The 19,660-nt window shown below is 37.4% G+C and overlaps 1 protein-coding gene across 2 annotated transcripts; it reads right to left on the reverse strand.

The window, feature by feature from the left end:
• Positions 1–866: 866 nt before the first annotated feature.
• On the reverse strand, positions 867–18,574 carry LOC102704860 (ubiquitin C-terminal hydrolase 13-like). 2 transcript variants are annotated; one of them, XM_015843675.2, is made up of 32 exons: positions 18,286–18,571; positions 18,027–18,102; positions 16,284–16,419; positions 16,034–16,191; positions 15,300–15,565; positions 15,018–15,236; positions 14,835–14,943; positions 14,629–14,744; positions 13,327–13,425; positions 12,993–13,102; positions 12,384–12,458; positions 11,000–11,078; positions 10,766–10,912; positions 10,611–10,691; positions 10,409–10,528; positions 9,543–9,665; positions 7,791–7,868; positions 7,563–7,651; positions 7,352–7,460; positions 7,201–7,269; positions 6,982–7,092; positions 5,162–5,217; positions 4,880–5,057; positions 4,694–4,795; positions 4,546–4,617; positions 4,413–4,478; positions 3,549–3,605; positions 2,693–2,767; positions 1,713–1,838; positions 1,537–1,617; positions 1,373–1,456; positions 867–1,296 (listed from the first exon to the last, which is right to left on the reverse strand). In XM_015843675.2, exons 1-32 carry the CDS (start codon positions 18,307–18,309, stop codon positions 1,255–1,257), a joined length of 3,333 nt encoding a protein of 1,110 aa, XP_015699161.1. In that variant the 5' UTR covers positions 18,310–18,571; the 3' UTR covers positions 867–1,254. The 2 variants fall into 2 exon arrangements, with proteins under 2 accessions (XP_015699161.1, XP_015699160.1); XM_015843674.2 differs by having other exon boundaries at positions 10,766–11,078; positions 18,286–18,574.
• Between the last annotated feature and the right edge of the window lie 1,086 nt (positions 18,575–19,660).

Consider the following 19,660-nt stretch of genomic DNA (forward strand, 5'->3'; position numbering starts at 1 on the left):
CTATAAGCTTCGTCCGCGAGGAGGGCTCCTTCTTTTTGCAACTAAAACCTATCCGCTTCCTTGATAAATTCAATGATTTGTGGTTTGGCCAAAAGGAGTACATTGCACTCAAAACTCGACCCTACTTTTATCGAGGCATCGTTACAGACCACTTCATACCACCCATAAGCTACTAATATTTTACAAAACATTTATAAATTATACAAAGTAATCATATTCCTCACCTTTCTACTTATGCTTAAAGCATCCCTAACGGTCCATCTATCTTATCCTTTATCCTGAAGATAGAGTATGAAGAATAAAAATTAAGCTCCAGCAAATTCTTAGATGTGGAGGATGTTATATATGAATGATCTGTCGAAATAAAAAAAAATATGACGGATGAAACTATGATCTGCCGAAATAAAAAAAAATATGACGGATGAAACTATTTTAGATGATCATCCAAATGAAGATATAAATAACCAAATTTAAATAAGCTGTTGAAGATGCTCTTACAAGTCAAACTTAAAATCTAAAACTTAAAACTTATTTTAGGATTTTTTTATCGTAATTTATTTTCCTACATTTGCTTTTAAATTGCTAAGAACATATACATAAAATATGTATTCATAATATTGTCAATTATTAATAAGATGTTTCACTTATAGCAAAATAATGACGCAGGTGTTTAATGACGGTAGATATTAAATAATAATGGCACGTATTTAGTTTATGCTAAATTTGTAGAAAAGAATGCTGTGCCTTGATTGTTGGTTGTGATAGTTCTCAAAACATGTAGTTTTGAAAAACAAAATTATAAGGAATATAATGATAATGAGTCACAGAAGAAACCAGATTCCATTGAACCCCCCCCCCCCCCCCCCTTTTGATTTAGACCTGAAATGTCAATTCTATTATGTGGGCATCAACGGTTATCCCACAAAACCCATGGTAAAACAACCACGGGGATAATCAGCCAAGCCCAATTTACATCTGTCAAAATCTAGCTAGAAACATGGAAGAATTCCACCACAAAAGAACACTGTACATCCAACCAGATTAAAATTCTCTTTCAACCAACCACACCAGACCACTATGCAACGCCTCCCTTGTACAGACCAAAATAATGAATCTACATTTCTGGAAGAACAAAGACATTGAACTCTGGTGGGTGCGAATAAATTAAGGTGTTCTCGGTAACCGCATTAGCTTGAACTTTGGCAGGTGAGAGCTCTGGATACATCACGTAAATGCGATAAAATATAACCACCTCTAGTTGAGAATCTTCACAGCCTTATCAAAAGAATTGCGGTTCTGCAATTGATTCCATCTGTTAGAATATGCCCCACTGTTTTCACATCGGATAGTAGGTGAGTTTTAAGCTTAATACCTGATTGGATAAGCATGACCTTTTTAGAGTGACGTTTGAGTGCTCAAGTCCTAGGCATTGCTCCCAAGGTCCATAAACATCTTTCTATATTAAATAAAAAAGGCAGAAAGAACAAATACATGAGATATTATCCAACTGAAGTCATAAAAGAGAATTTAACCCACCTGGAATCGGCTCAATACGATATCTGAATCTTGAAAGTAATCACCGACCAGGCGATTGAAAGCGATATAAGCAAATTTCCACTGATAAAAGCAACGCCACATCAGATACACCAGAAAAGATAATGGAAAAGATCGCTGAAGGTTTACAAACGGGGATGGAAGGTTGAAAAAGGTACCTTTGCAATCTGCTCATCAGAAACCTGAAGTTTCTTCTGAATGCGCACTTTGATATCTGATAATGCCTCACCATCACGGATAAGAAAAAAGAAGGGTTCCCCGTAGTAATCCAGTTGCTGAAAAGACTGAAGCAATGATTCAATGAAAGCGATTTCAGGTTACTGTTACTTCTCCCAAATGGTACGCAAGAAAACAAACATCACAGAAAAGGACAAACTGGAGGAAGAAATCAAAGATGCACTCGGAAGCTATCACAGAATGTAGAACAAGCCCAGGTAAATAAAACAATTTTTCATAATAGAACCATAAAATAGGATAGGAACCGGTAGAAGCCCTTCAGATCATTAAGGTCAGGTGATTCTTTGGCAAACTTCACTTGCATCTAACAGGCCCATTTCAAGACAAAATCCATGATTTGGCAAAATGAAATGAAATGACGCTTAGCATAATAATGGTTCAGTCCCATCTCTTGACAAGAGAAGCTAAGAGTTACTGCCAAATAGTTTGAACTGATCCGAGAAGAAATGTTTCTATGGCTTGCCAACATTTTTAACAAAAAGAAAACGTGTTTTTTAATAAGCCACAGTTAAACTGAACAGTATAGACTAAAACAATGAGGACAGGCAGGTCTTTGAGATATTGACAGAGCACTACCACATGTTTCCGCTTAACTTTCCAAGGGCAAGCCTTTATTTCCTATTACAAGCTTCACACATGTATACAGGCTAAAATACAACATCCACACTGCCATGCAAGTTAGGCAGTTAGCAAACCTCAACAAATTCTGCTTCTTAATCGTTGTGAAGTGTGGATAGCTTTAGAAAGAACTGTTCAACACACTTACCAAAGGTGAAAATTGGATTTACTCAGAACTATACCTAGAATCATGAAATATACATGAACATTCACGTGCTGCTCCGTAGAAACAAATCAAATGATTAATGCAGCATCAAAACATTAGCTTTAAATATGCAGATACCTGTTTATCTTTCCTGAAGTGACATACATGAACCAAACGGTCTTGCGTGCCAGCATTTTTCTCTTCTTCAGGAACCTGAAGAACACAAAAGGAGCGTGAAGGAAAGGTAAGCCATAGCTAATACACTGATTAATGGTATGTTGAGTGGATTATTCCATGGCTCTAACATGAGATGATCACATTTTTTGGTGGGTACCCCATTCCTTGTGTTTCAAATATAGGGGATGACGTGTTGTGAGCCCACTCATTTTGACAAAGCATCCCCAACTGTAGATTATGTACCTCTCAGTCTGAGTTCTAGATTGCTTAAGGGTGTGCTTGATTGGCTGGACTTTCCTGCATGGGAGATGACCGTCCAGTTTCTTCATGTGTTTGGTTCGCGGGCGAAACTGGATATGGTGGCCCATGAGAGAAATATTCCATGAAGATGTTGGATGGGTGTATCCGGCCAAATTGGCTGGATGAGCTCATCCAGCTTCACTAACGGTGTTCATTAGTGATTGTTTAGTGATAATTAGCATGTTTTGTTATTAATTAGTAATTAACAAGTTTAATTAATGTTAATTAGTGATGATAGATATATTTCATTGTTAATTTGTACCAATTAGAATAATATTTATGCTAATTAATTATTATTATTATTTATTAGTAATTAAATATGCTCATCCCATCAATCCTCATCCATCCAACCAAATAAAATATTAGATCGTTTCATCCATCCAACCAAACATAAATCTAGATCACCATATACATAAAAACATGGATGACCATATCTCATTCCACCTTGACCACCAACCAAACGCACCCTAAAAGAACAGAACATCTAAATAATAGTTCTACAAAAGCAAGTACATACCTCTTCAACACATAGCAGTCCATTTTGCTCATTAACTGAATCTGTAGGTTGAAATACCTGGAAAATTAAATGAAGCAATTGATTGTCATGTATAATACAGGCGTTTTCAATCACTATTTAGTATATGTGTATCACCTTGACAAAAGATAAGAAAAGGATAGGTTTTCTAATACCCCCGTTCCAAAATATAGCTACCTTTAGCATTCAAATTTGTCAACCAATCACAACAATTCGCTATTTAACTTCTCCACATGTTTCCTCATCTCAACCACACAATCGTCTCACTTCACTGGACCTACTTAATCTCCTACATTTGCTTCCTCATCTCAACCGCTCAGCATCATCCACTTCACTATACCTACTTAATCTCCAACATACCTCCAAAGGTGGCTCTATTGTTGGGACGTGGGGAGTATTATGAGAGCAGATATAGTAAAGTGAAATCATGGTGCCATTATGTTTTTTCACTTAAAAAAGGTATATCCAAACTTTATGTTGAAGCCAACTTCTTTATGTCATGCTCATCTTCTGGCATGAAGGTTTATGTTTCTTTGTTTTACTAATGATCCAGATATGACTATCTACAAGTATGTGGAAAATTATTATACTAAAACTTGGAAGAGCCAGGAAAATTTGCCTGTCAGGTCGACTAAGCTTCCTAATCAAAGTGAATGAACCTACCAACCCAAACTGAGAGATCTTTGCTTATTACACAGCAGGAACTGAATTTCTACAACAATGAAACCCTCCTGTTTCAGAAACGAGCTATGCAGTAGTAACTAAAGGGCCATCTAAATAAAAGTATGTAATGGTCAATAGCCTGAAACTAAGCCTCTAAACAAATTCAAAGAACTGTTGAAGTACCTTGCTTATCTTGTTATTGTAGACCTCAAATATCCGGAATTCAGCACCACTATAAGACAACTCAACCTGAAAAACACAACATTAAATTCCTGTGCACATGCAACGTTTGAAAGAAAACTAGCAGATGATTCACCTTTGATTTTATATGCTCAATCAACATAGAGACAGTGCTACCTTTTGGCAATCTTATAAAGTGAGATGACACCTGATAAGTAAACATTAGTACAGGACATGATCAGAAATATAGAAGTTGTTACAAGCACAAAATAGTTCAAACAAACCTCATTGTTTGTAGCATGATAAAAAGCAATTCTCAATGTTATCAGGCCTTGCAGTAATGGCAAAGGGATGTCCAGTACCTCATAATACAATATGTCACATATCTGCCAAACCGCAGGAAGCATAAGTAAATCTCATGTAAAGGGCACAAAGGTTGCTATGCAGAACACTAAATAAAGCGGCCAAACCTGATTGCCATTCCTTAGCATGTCCCAAAGATGATCAAGACATCTATACTTAATGTAGTGAGATTTGGGCATCTGAGTATAAGGGTGGTGTTGTGTAAGGCGAAGTTTGGAAGGATCATCCAGCCCAAGGTGATGAGCAACTTTCTCAACAACATCATCATATGTGAAACGCTTCGAACTTCGCAAGTATGAACATGGGAGATGATGGAAAAAATAATTAGTCATAATACAAAGGAAAAGCTTCAAGTCAAAACGCGTGTTCAAAAGATTCCTGCCACATACAGCTCCAAAGTGAAGTCATCTTCTTTCGGTTTCTCAAGTAACCTGAAATGGACAACCTATGGATAACAACAATCAATTTCCAGTGTGGAAATAAAATAAATGAAATACACAAACGCTTCAGACAGCAATTTGTTTTGCAAAAAGGAATTGTTCAAAAGGATGATTGGTGCAAATTTAATATAAATCCCAGTACCCTTAAAGAAGCAACATCCAACACTCCAGACACACACATACTTCTTCCATTGAAAAATGTATGACTTTTCAAAAAGATTTCACATATCTTAAGAAATCACACACACAGCATTGCCAACATTCTCCCAATCAGCTTTCCAAAAAAACATGACTTATTCTTTACTCTCTTATAATAGCTCCAATCTAGAGCTCTATTCCCAACAAAACTAAATAAACCCTCCCATTCTTTATGTTTGGCACCGTTGGCTTTTAAACATATATTTGACAACTCGTATTATTCAATTTTTTTGTGCCAATATGTAAATATGCATGTCCTGCTTAAATTTTATTTAATGGTAAATAAATCATAACAAAATAAATAATAATCACGTAATTTTTTGAATAAGACGAATGATCAAAAAAAGATTCAAAAGTCAACAGCATCAAATATAAAAAACTGGAGGGAGTGCTATGGCAACTTAGCAATAAAGTGTGACTGCAAATAGAGATCAGGTAAGGAGCTATCATCAGATCTGAGTACATAAAGCAGCATCTATGTTTCAAAGACTATTTTGTAATGGATGGAGCACAACACAATAAAATTATTTGCTTCATACCTACAGTTTATTTAGTATTTACATACTGCATAAAAATAGACACTACCAACACAAATAAACTGCATCAAAAGAAAAGGATGAATACCAACTTCAAAGATAAAACAAAGACAACAGTATACAGAACAGAGAATGTATGAACACAAAAGCTGAAAGCACTATCTCAGAATTTCCCTTTTTATAACTTACAGAACAGGTATATTAGTTGATGCCCTTCACATGGATATGTATATTGTCCTCATAGGAACCAATCAAAATTTCGGTTCAAGTTGCTGCAAATTTGAGCTCATTTAGGAGGTTTGCACTAAACTATGGAGTCACAGCAACTCTCTATTTGTTTAATTGATAAAGCTATCATAAATTGTCTGTGTGATTACACACATTTCTTTTCTTAAAACTAGCAGCATGTTTTGGTGTAACATGCCTTGCTTTCTCCAAGCAGGCCATATCAGTTATATAGGATATTTACACCCCCCAGATCATGTCACATGCAAACAGGACAGCACCATACCACCAACTTGGGCAAAAGTACGGTCTGTTGCCTTTTCTCACACCATGTTCCCTATGGAAAACATATAGATGGGGGAATAAAGCCATACCAGAAGTCTAGCATCTAACTCATGAAGTCCCAGATCATGTCACATGCAAACAGGACAGCACCATACCACCAACTTGGGCAAAGGTATGGTCCGTTGCCTTTTCTCACACCAGAAGTCTAGCATCTAACCCATGAAGTAACAAGAAATTGCATGTTCAAAACTTCAAACATTTCAAGCCAAAAAAAACTATTCCAACAATCTAACAGGACTCGGAAAATCCTATTGTTTTTTACTTATTTTTTAATTAGCAGACTAATTATTAGCATTCTAAGGATAACTGGAAAAGCATTACTGACTGATGGACAAAAAGAATCATAAGTTAACAGTCCTAAGGAAAAAAAAAAAAAGAAACATTCAACATCCAAGAAGGCAAGAAATTAAAGATATTTAAAAAAAAAAACATCAAAGCAGATATGATCAATCCTCATATATTTACCTGTCTATTTTGGATATATTCAAAGAAAGAGGGAATGTCGGCATGGCGGTAGTGGTCCAGTTTTTCTGGAGAATAACGTTTTTGGTAGCATATTATATCACCATCTTCAAGCTTAAATCAACACCAGATAGTCAAACAGGATGCAAAAGGATAAGTAAAACTATTAGAAAAACCGAATAAATAAATCTATTACAAAAACAAAACATTCATAGAGCAAACCTGGCTTGAAAGGAAGGAATCATTCATGTCAATCCGGTCGCACATCACATTTGGGTCAAACTTTACCTCCTGCAAAAATTTAGGGAAAAAAATTGTAGTTTTACAAGAACTATAAAATATTTAATGGATAGTCAAGTAGAAGTAAACTAACCTCATACAGTTCAATGTCTTCATCCGACTGAAACCCTGCTATCTCTTGCAATTTATGCACTATATCAGTTGGCTTCCCTGATGCTTTCACAAAAAGTCGTCCAACATATCTATTTCAAAATAACAGGGATAATATCCAACCACTTGGTCAGGTAACACATAGAAGCAAAATAAATAAACAGCTATATGCCTGCACCAGAAATAGGAATAACCTTAGCTCTTCCTTTTCAGGATCATAGAGCTTGAAGAATATTAATATATCATCCTTCATCTTTGGAGGCAGAGCAATTGGATGATTTTCCTGCATCACACAAGCCATAGTTAGGGTTAGATAATATGCCAGCAACCAGGACCAGTGCGCTTTGGCAAAACACAATGCAATTGAATAGATGAATTACAACACACTTAGCAAGTAAAAAGCAATTGATTAGGTAGTTGACCTGTCCATATGCAACCTCCAAGAACAGTCTTAATTCAGAATTGAATGATTTATTTGGATATTCTAGGAGCTGTCCAATCTGCAAAAACAAAACTTATTAATAGTGAGTCAAGAGAGCTAATAGATGAAATATATGGTAACTCAATAAGAAACCAAAAACTAAAGCAAATCTCTGAATTGAATTAGATAATATGCACAGGTAATAAAATGCTTAATCAAAGTAGAACACCCATGGGCATTCGTTGCTTGCACCATTAACTCACAAATCTAGCCAAGATACCTAGAGTAGGGCTGCCAACAAGCCAAAGCTCAAGCAAGCTTACATATGTATACTCGGGCTTGGCTCACTCGAATTTCGAGCTGTCTCGTTGGGTGCTCAATAGGCTGACTTTGCTTCTCACATGAGAGGAATGAATTGTTTTTTTGAATGAGATAGATGATAGATGATGCGCTCTGAATGTGAAAAGAGACTGGCTGAACGACAACCATGTACTAGCATCCATTTGTTTTAGATAATGTCCTAGTAGTATTAGAGTACTAGTTGATGGAGCTCAGAAGTTGGCTATGCAGGTACATCTTTTGCTTGGGTCCCAGGCAGTCAAGGCATTGGGTCACGAGGCAGTTACAGGCAGGTCCACGGGTGAACGATACCCTTGCAATACTTTAGTACTTTAGCACAGGTCCCTGTAGCGTCGATTAGAGTCAAGGATAGGATTAGGTTAGTTCCCTTCGTAAGGATTAAACCTAACCGTTTATTTAAGGATTCCAATTTCATTAAGCAATGAGTTCAAATCAGTCAGTCTCGACCTAAATTTTCACTCTCATCCTTAGCAGCTGCTACCACCTAGCTATTCTCCCAGCGGTGTTTATCCCCTATGAGTCCTAGCTCGTAATAGAGGCTAGCCAGGTTCTTGAACTATTCATGCTCTGATCATGAAGCTTGCAAGCTCCGAGCCAGGTTCAAGCTCAGAAGTATTGATTGTCCGCTTACCTCAATTCTACAACCACCAATATCTTTGTTCCAGTATATGCAAACCATGCACTTAACAACAACTGTTTACTTGAACACTCCAGAAGAACAGAAAATGTCCACTGCTCCTAGGGACACCCGCTCAGCAACATAATATTGTGAATTGGGAAAGTGCATAAGTTCAATAAATGCAACTTTATGGTACACATGATGTTACCAAATTTCACGGGCAAATTCTATACGCTGAATAAATTAGACTATAAAACTATGCATATGTCAAACACGAGATAACCTGCAGCCATGAAATTTGGAGTTTTAGGAACAATGCACATGCATTCTCCACAAACTGGGATATGGTATCCCCATGTGGAACGTATTTGGTATCTTATATCCTCTTATCAGAGGTGCATCCTAATTAACTGAACTGTATCTATTAGTACTCATTTAGAGAGACCGTGGGTTTTTAAATTGTATTGAAGTGTCTGATAGCTCCCTAAAATTAGAGATATAAACTGGCAAGCCTGGTAATTGGGCTCACTTTGGTCATTACTTTAGATATAGCCAAAAGTGTTGATGTGGGGATGAAATAACGTTGTGAAGCCAATAACATAACAGGCATAAATATATGGTACTGAACTGGTTGATGGAGTACATTTGGTACAAGAGCAAAGCACATACGATCATACATAATGGAAGATATCAAGACTGAATATTTCATGTAGAAAATACGTGCAGTTAATGTAGAGTAACCAATAGCTAATCAAATGACAATATTGCACTTACACTAGATTCTTCCTCCTGGAGAGTCAATGGCCGTAGAGGCCTGTATGTCCTGTTCAGCCGCTTAGCCCAGAACCAAAATCGTTGGGATTGTACAGGAATACCAAATTCTTTTGAAAACTCATCCTGACAAGAAAACATCTTTAATACCACATTTTTTGACATCATAATGGCATTCCAGTAAAAAAATATTCAAATTTTGACATCATATACCACACTTTTGGAAGCAAACAGGTTCAGGAGACTACACATGCAAATAAGCATATAATACATTTTCCGTGGAGCGTATCAGATTTGTGCCTTGGAAGCGTATTTCAAAGACTGGACAACCCTTTGTTGCAAAGTTCTTTTTGTGGCTTCATGTCCTTAATCTGCGCGGCCGACTATCTGGCCAAATGTGAGTCCGCATCCAGCGCCCTGCCCCTTGTGCAACCAAACCTAAGGAACTACAAAATCTCTTAATTTCATGTGTGGTAGTAAGGGAAGTGTGGTTTCTTGGCCTGCAGACTCTTACTCCTTCAGTCCAAGAAGATAATGACATCTGGAGTTTTTTTTTTCTTGGAGATATTAAGATTAAGGTGAGGTGAGGAACAGTTGTGATTGGTTGACATGAGACAGTAGGTGGGGATGTCCTTATATTCTAGGAAAAATTTCAATCTCTAGTAAAAAAAGGTTGTTAAACTACAACAGCCTAAAGTAGAACACTTGAATTTAAAGAATGAAAACTAAAAATACCAGAATTCAAGATAAGACTCCAATAATATCAAAAAGAGGAATTCAGAACGTGCAGGATTACCAACTAATTAGTTATGGGACAAAAGCACAAATATTCATTCAAATATATGCCATGAGGCTTTGCGAGAAATTACCTTGGCCTGGTTTAATGTCAAATTTTTCGGTGCTCGGAAGCTTCTAATTTTGTCACAGTCCACAAGATCAAAATATATATGTTTCCCAATTTGCTCTGCAAAATCAGAATCTCGGGCAACCTAGAAAATGAAGCACTGAGTAAGATGAATAACTAGAATGGTGGCATTATATGATAATGCAAAGGATTATATAAAGATAAACCTTTAATGCAGTGTACATGTGGGCCTCTGCTTTCTCCTTTTTCTTATACTCCTTTTCTTCATTTTCTTTTCTCAACCTAATCTGGAGAAGGTTTTCCTGATATCAAAACAAGGCCTGTGATAAATATCCAAGAAAAGAAATGGAACATATATTACCTTAAGGTGCTCAGGTATGTCTTTCTCATCTAAATCACAAATAATTTTTTCTTTGTCACTTTCCCGTATGTACACAAGCATGTATGCATTTGAGTGTTTGGTAAACCTAATCGGGGTGGTATTCAATCCAGGATTGGTATGTGGGAGCTGTAACCGAGAAAAGAAGACATTAATCAGAATAAAAATTATATAGTTAAAGGCTAACTTGGGGTTACAATATTCACATGGATATACCTCTTCCTCACCACCATACTGCTCCTCTAATGCCCGTTTCATGTCTTCTTTTGTCACTCGTTCATCATCGAACTTGTACCTAAATTGTGAATTTTAAAGTAAAAACATTACAAAAATCATCAGATGATTATAGAATGGAATGTCAAAAAATTGTAGCAACAAAACTATCATCTAACAAGCTTATCTTCAAAATAATGTTAGTTAATATGCAATTCTCCATTGCAAAGTCGACATCCATGCAAATCATATTAATCCATATAAAAGTCTTACAAAGTACGACAAAATAAGATTTTCTTTAAAGTACAGTAATGTAGGCATTGCTCTCTGATGCGAGTCAGATGTTCAAATATAAAAATATAAACCATAGAAATGACTCTCAACGAGTCACTGACTTTCCATAACAGTATAAAATGTGCATTGTGTACTCCTGCTAAATTGGAACATATAATAATATAATATTGATGTATTTATTGGTTTATGAAAAAGTTACCACCCAATACACTCCAATTAGCAGCAGTCATGTTGACAAGGGGAAAAGAAAATAGGAAAAAGGTATATATTTGTTTTTTTTTGAAACAGTACAACTAAGGAAGTCCAACCATGTATATCTTAATCATTATATATAGTCATGAACATAAGGAGATTACAGAACATATCCGTCTGGTATATCTGTGTTGTTTACGGCCTTTGAACAAGCTAGCAATATGTTTATGCTATTTATTGACCATTTTGTATACCTATCAATGCAAAAGGACCGAATTTTTTGTATACCTATGTTTATGCTGAATGAATAAACAAGAATTTTTTTTTGTTATGATCACACACAAAAAAAGAACTATTCAAAATGTAAACATCAAAAACTACAAAACATACTGTTATGATTCACGACATCATTAAAACAAATGACATACTCATAGATATATAATGTTTGACTATGACTGCAATAGACTGCTACAAATGATAAAACACATACTGTTTCACAATTAGAAAGAGAGTGCCATATAACAGAGAAATGTTAGTTCCAGAAGCAGGCAAAATCCAAAAATAAAGTTCACCTTTCAATTCAACTGTGTAAAAATACAAAAGGAAACATCCAAATTCAACAATCACCTAGTACATGTGTTCAACTAAAATCATGCCAATCCCTAGCACGAAAGTAGGATATGTATAGTTTAGTCATACACATTAAAACAGGATTTCATTGCAGCCACATTTAAGCAAATGAAAAGTAAGGACTAGGTCTTTATATCGTTTTTCATGGATCAACTTATTCAATGACGATTGCCCAATTTGGATAAAAATAAGACGATTATTTATTGAAGAAATATCTCAAGTACATCTGCAAGTGCATAAGAGCAGTTCCAATATTTTAACTTAGAAGTACCATGTATCTGAAAGAGCTGGGCGTATAAAGGCGTAGTAGTGTCCACCATGACCTCCACCACTATGAACAAGTACACTGCATTTCAAGACAAGTGTGCAGCAAATTGCATGTCAATGACCAAATAAGACATATATCCACAACATATCAGTATAACCACTGGCCGCAACTTCAAACTGGAACCAATGAGAACAAAGTAACTACTAAAGAAAACAAGGTGATCATTCCTAACATTGGTACTATGCAAAATTTCAGTATTATAAATATTTCAGCATATCCCCTTCCTGCAGCTTTTTTTGCTGCAAAATTTCAGCACAGCAGCCTAGCTGTGGGCTAAAGGAGAAAACAGCATACACAGGCACGACTAGCTGACCCATGCACTGCAATAGTCTTCGACACATGCTTGATAGTCAGTTTGTAATAATATGTTGGTGTAAACATATAGTGATATCAAAATATTTTTATGTCAAATATCTATTTCCCTGTGATAACTTCTACATGTATCAGTAATCAAGATTTTAAAACATTGACAGAAAATAGATAACTAATGGAGTATGAGACGCTATAAAACAAAACAACAAACATTAAAGTACATGGAGAGCTTAGAACTACCTGTGAAGAGTATAGAGGTTACGCACGCTCCTATCAGCTTCTGGAGATAGGTATTTTCCATCATCTTTGTCGAGATCTAATTGTAATGGGAACTCGTAACGGTCATTTATCTACATTGTCCAAATTAATTTAGTTTAACCAGTGCAGAAAAAACCAAGTGTATCAAAAGTACTGTGTTTTCCTCAAAAGTAGAAGATATGATTGAGCCTCCAAACTTTAGCAATCCTAGTTTTAAGCAACTAAATAGGGAATTTTCAAGCCAATGAGAAGATTTAGTCAGAAAAGGTATAAAACCTACAATAGCCAGAAAAGGTATAAAAGAAAAAATTCAGACCTTAACCATGGTATCCCGCACAAAATCATATTCAAACCGCTTTAATTGAAGTTGCAGGACTGGAGGGAAATCAATGAAAAGCATCCCTTTCTTGGCATCCTGAAAAAAGAAGATAAAAATGCATTATACTACAGAATCTAATTCATTGTTCAATAATGCTTATGAGCACCAAAGCATATTTTAGTAAACTTTAGTATTTATTGAAGATCACCCAGAGGTGCAAAATAGCATTGATGTTTGCCATTGACATGGTCACATATGATGAAACTTTTTCAATTAATACATACATACAACGGTGCCAAGAAAAATTACTTCCACCATTTGGGCAAAGTAGCAAATAATACGACCCAACCACTCAATGTGGATTCTACAATATGCAACAGTATCAAGTTAGACCTCAGTAGGTGAGCCATCAGCATATGGTGTTTAATTTTTTTTACACTTAGGACATGTTTGTGAAGACCAAACATCCTGGCTTATCCCTGTGGATGTACCAGAAATATAACCAGGGGGCTGTTTGGTGCCACCATGAGAAAGATATGTCTGGCCAGATGCACGCCAGAGAAATGCCTTGACCTTTTCTTATTCATGACTTCACACAAGGGTTTACCTTACTGCCAGTTACTGTGCAATTACTGCAGTAACTGGGCTTAATACTGGGGTGTGGTAGCGGTAAGGGCCCAGTAACCCCCACCAAGTTCAAAAAAATAATTAAAATTTGAATATTTGGTAAAAAATAAACAACCAACCAAACTGGACCTAGGCCCTCAAATGAAACCTTAGATAATATGCAGTAGGCTTTACTCCCTCCATCCCAAAATATAAGAACGTATGGGGTTGGGCACAAGTATTAAGATAGTAGGTGGAACTCAAAAGAAACATTAGGTGATATGCAGTAGGCTTTACTCCATCCCGAAGTACCAATATATAACAACTTATGGGGTTGGGCACAGGTATTAAGGTAGTAGGCGTAACTAAATGTGAAGAGAATGTAGGTGGAGAAATTAAATGGGAGAATGTTGTGATTGGCTGAGAACAGAATGTAGTTGATGACGTTATTATATTTTGGGACAAATTTTGAATTCTAAAAGTTGCTATATTTTAGGATGGGGGAGTAGTTACCACAGCTCATGTGAAAGACTTCACAATCTGGATTATTTTTCATAGAAAAAAAGGAAAATGTGCTTCCTCAAATTAACACAGCTGCAAAGACTAAATTCATATACAAGAAGTTTTTAAACTTGTTAATTGCGGACTTGCGGTATTTGAAGGTTCTGGATATGAAATGTCAGTGGGACTAACCTGCAGACCATGTTTCTCAGACTGGTATTTATTATCCCCTTCCAACCTCTCTACTTCAACATACTTATCAAATGATGCATATACATCTGAACAGCCCTTGACATCAAGTGCAAGATCTAGAAAACAGTTAAGAAAATACATTATAAATCTACAATCATGAATAAAATAAAAAAGAAACAAAGTCCAGTTTTCACCTTGTCACCTACCATAGAATGACTCTTTCCTTGTAGATTTGTAGTCAACATTAATGCACTCAATATAATTCATATGGTGACCTTCAAATAGTTTTTGGATTGTTCCTTCCACAGTAGTTCCCTGAAACAAGAGAGTAGTTGTACATCAACGGAACGCTATTTATTATCTTAAACAATAAAAAAAATATTTCCAACCTTCATTTTATTTTCCAGTTTTTCGCAGAGAACACGGTTCAGTTCTTGAACATCATGCTGCAGAAAAGAATCAACACTATCCCATCCAAAAGATTTGGTAAGCTCTTTTGTAGAAACACTAATGTCACCATGCTGAAGTTTGCAGAAAAGACTTTGCAAAGCCAAAGGGATGCTCCCAGAAGGTGAATCATTTTCCGTAGTGGGCATATGGTACACAGCCTAAAATATTTCTCTGTATAAGCCTCAAATCAATTTAAAGACAATTTACAAATTTAACCTAACCTTTCGAAAGTAGGGAATGTGGAAAAGCGTCTGAAGAAGAGAATTCATGTAACACGTAGCCCCTTGATTCTTAAGGCCAACATAGCCAGTCTCCTTTTTGGAGTCATAGTTCCAGTAATCAACAACTTTGCGCACAGCAACCTCAGCCTCAATAATGCATTGATCATTTACAACATATCCTTTACCAGGATCAGTAAGTTCTTGCAAATGCATAAAAGAAGTGAAACCCCAATCACTTTCCCGCATATTGAAATGATGTGCTGCTTCTGTAGAGGGGAAGGAAACACATGAATAAAGGACTGGTGAAAAGCATAAGGTCTTATGCATAAAACTAAACCTTTATCATATCATATAAAACTAAAACTTTATCATATCACATAAAAGGTAATAATTTTTCCCTGCTGATCTGTGGGGAATTTAAAATATTCTTATGACACACATTTGAGAAGATAATACACAATATAGTACAGAACAATCGTGTAATTATGCATGTATCTCTCATAAGGCCATCTTCTTAACTTTAGGAAAACCAAGCTAAATTAATTACATTGACAGTCTGACAGATGCCATAATGCATTTTTTACTTCTACACAAAATGAATAAACTTATGAATGAATGGATGCATAAATATACGGTATGGTTCAAAACCTGCAAAGTTACATTTGCAAAGTTACATTGCCGGCAATATCAAACTAAAACTTTCAGTCTAACTGGTAAGAGATAACAGGAAATACCTTTTCTTAACGAGGACTTGCAGTCTAACTGGTTGATCACAGCAAGGCTGAACTGTGCATCTTTACCCCAGCCATAAGGCAACTCATTTGCATCAGCAACATCTAGGTACATTGAAAGGGACTCTACATTGTTTCCACCTGGAAACACTAAAACCCGCCTGCGAGGAGGTACTGGAGCATTAAACTAAGCTCTAAGACTAAGTGCACTATACAAATTATACAAAGTAAAGAGTAAATTGTTTTTCCTAACCATTTGTACCCGCCAACCACAAAAACATCGGAGTAGAGCTTTCTGTGCCTGAGCTTGGAAAATTCTTTAATAGTCCACGTAAATCTGGACGTAGAGGTTTCTGGCACCTGCTCACTCTCAGCTGTTGATGCTGAGTCTGCAATATCAAATATATATGTGAACAACAAAAACAACAAGATAAACAATTGCATGACTTCTGTTCTCCAGACTTGAGTAAAAATCACCAACGCACAACCAAAAGAAAAAACACACCAAACATAACATGTTCAGTATATTAGAATATTACACTTTTGAAGTACCAGGTTTAATTGCCAGCATCTGAAAGAAATACAGAATGCACAAACTGCAGTTATTAGCTGATCAAGAAAATCCATATTCCACAAAGCATTGTCCATGGTAAGAGTTGAGAACACCCAAACCAACAAACATGAGAGTCTCGTTGAGAGTGACAGTAAATGTTTGGCCACTGCACATTCCACGGTCAGCTGCCAACATCACAGGAGAGCAAGAAGATCCCATAATGCCAACAAGACAACCCTAAAATTCCCTAGGGCTGTCAACAAGCCGAGCTAGAGTGATCTCGTCGGTTAGGCTCGAGCACAGTATAGACTCAAGCTGAGCTTGAGCTGAGCCTTGTTAGGTCAAGTTGGGTTCAGCTCGGATCATCCGAGCTTTGAGTTTTTCTGAAGCTTAGTGCAATAAGAACATCCAACCATGTCCATGTACACGCGAGCTTGAAGTAGTAGATTACTCTAGTACATTATTCCAATGCATACTACCAGCCAGACATGTACACGCAGCTTTAATGGGGAAAGTAAAGGGCCACAGACCAGTGTACTGATGGAGGTATACACTGTTCCGTGCAACTTCTGTTGGAAAACATGTTTGATGGTTTAGTGGAACTAGTAGCATTGAAGGGTGTGAAAACCTTAATGAAGACTTGTGTTTGCTACTACTAGAAGCTTGTGCAGAGGAAACAAACAAGAAAGTAGCAGAACATAGCTTGTGACCTTTCGACCAAAAGTGGGGAGTTGAGTTTGTCGAGGCATTCAAGCTCAGCACAGTGAAGCTCACAAGTCTATCTGTCGGCTCAGGCTCAGTTTGTTTGGAGCTCAAGCAGTTTGTGAGCTCAGAGCTTTTTTGACAAACCTAAGATCCCCACATACTCTAGCATGAGACTATTTGTGAATCTACAGCCAAGGTAGCCGGCGTAACTGGTTGTGTTTATCGACTTATAATTATTATAAATGGCTATAACCATCTGGAAACAAACCTCACATCCTTCAATACCCACAACTTATCAGTAATTCTTACAAAACCTATCGTATTGCCAAAACTGTCACTCTGTAATTGTTAAACTAAAAAAGCTATATACCAAAAGTTTACAAGTACAGCACAAATGCACAACTCAATAACTAGTACTCCCTCTATTTCACATTGTAAGCTATTGTGGCTATGCCTATATTCATCTATTGATCAATGTATATTATTTTTATATATGTCTAGATTCATTAGTACATATATGAATCTAGTCAATGCTAGAAACTCTTAGCGTTATGGAACGGAAGTAGTATTTTGAGCAGCGGTTCTAGAAACTAGTGACATCCCATGGAACATACAATGGAAGGTTGGCATAAGTTAACACCGTAGCAAAGATAATCAATCAAATTAATAATAAAGTTTGACAAACAATAAATCATATTAAAGTCAGTGGAGAAAATATAAAAACAAAACAAATCTCACCTTCCATCGGCTGAGGTCCCTCGACAACCTCCCGGTCTGGCACCAGCATCTCCTCATCCTTGTCCTGCTGCAGCAGCTGCAACAAACAGGACATGCAACAAAAACCCAAACCCTTGTAAATCTCCAGTGCGTCACCGCTCATAAAACCACCCACACCCAAACCCTAATAGGAACCATCTAGAAGCTGCGCAAAACCATCTACGCCTACCACGCGGTGCAGGGCAATGGTGCGTGCCGCGGGGATATAGAAGACTCTTACCTCGGGAGCGCGAGGGGTCACCATGGTCGTCTACCACGGCGGCGGCGCGCCGAACGGGTGGTAGGACCGGATCGCAGCGATCGCCGCGCAGGAGAGGGGATTCCACTCTAGGGTTTAGGGGATTAGAGGGGAGTAGCGCGGGTAAAGGAGGAGGAGGAGGCGGAGGCGGTGGCGGGGAGGGGAGGGGTGCGCCGGATTTATAAAGAAGACCGAACCGGAAAGAAGCCGCCGCAGTTATCTATCTACTCGCCGCGCGAGACCATGGAGAAACTGCAATATTCGTATTTCGTCCGATGGTGGCTTCGGAGATATCTAAACCCTGATTGGGAGAGAGGTTTCGGGTTTTGGTGGGACTTGTGAAGTTGTGATGGATCTCATGTGATTTTGTCATCACGCTGTAGATTTCAGGAGCGCCCAGCACGCTCCTTCCTGGAAAATTGCTTAGACTAGCCTCAATTTGAGATCAGGACTCCGTTTCGGAGCACTTTACCGGCGTTCACATTAACCGTGGTCTCCACCGAGAGACTGTTTCGATATATCGTGATAGAGCTGTTTAAATTTGAAAAGAATTAAAAAAATTGATAAAAATATATGGGTTAGAGCTTAATTTATAGTGAATTTTGGTGTAAGAAATAGATGAAAAAATAAATTTACGGACGATTATACATTCATTAGTAAAATAAAGAGGGTGAAATAAAATTTATAATAGTTTATTAGGTAAAAAAGTTTGTAGGTACATGTTTATATGGAAAAATTGACATGAGAACGGTGTTTTTGATAAAATTGATTTATACATATGTAAGGATATGTTTATACTTTGTCCGGTTAGGTTATTATGGAAAATAAAAATTATAGCTAATATTTGTTAGTTTATACTGAATAGTTGGCTATGTCAATTAATTTACAGAAAATCTAGACAACGGCCTACCGTATGAATGGACGGTCTATCATTTTTTTTCTCATCGGCATCGTCTTCTCCGTACCTCGCGCGGGCGCCTCCTCACAGCGTTGCTTGCTGGCTGGGCCATCTCCTCCGCGCTTGCACCCTGACGCCACTTTTTTGCCCTTGCACGCCACTCCTCGATGCCGCCCCCACGCACTGGCATTGTCTCCTCTGTGCCCCTCCACGTTGCTCGTCGGTGTCGTCTCCTTCGCGCTCCGAAAACATTTCTCCATGTTGCCTCGCACGTCGACGCTGCTCCTTCGTACTGCCCTACACGTTGGACACCAATCTCCATCGGCATTCTTCCAGCTGCCCTCATTATGTGACCGTATGATACCAGATAATACATGTATCGTACTAGTGGTATATCTGGTACCAGATATGCACGGCGATGTGCGGGCATGATGGAGCATGGAGGCGTCACGGAGAGCA

Source organism: Oryza brachyantha, chromosome 1, assembly GCF_000231095.2.
Source record: "Oryza brachyantha chromosome 1, ObraRS2, whole genome shotgun sequence".
Lineage (NCBI taxonomy): Eukaryota > Viridiplantae > Streptophyta > Magnoliopsida > Poales > Poaceae > Oryza > Oryza brachyantha.

Coding starts and splice junctions, on each gene's coding strand:
- LOC102704860 (XM_015843674.2), bottom strand. CDS start 18,309: ATGGTGACCCCTCGCGCTCCCGAG. Junction 10,529..10,610: donor ACATGTACACTGCATTAAAG/GTTTATCTTTAT, acceptor TTCATTTTCTAG/GTTGCCCGAGATTCTGATTT. Junction 5,058..5,161: donor GATGACTTCACTTTGGAGCT/GTATGTGGCAGG, acceptor ATACTTGCGAAG/TTCGAAGCGTTTCACATATG.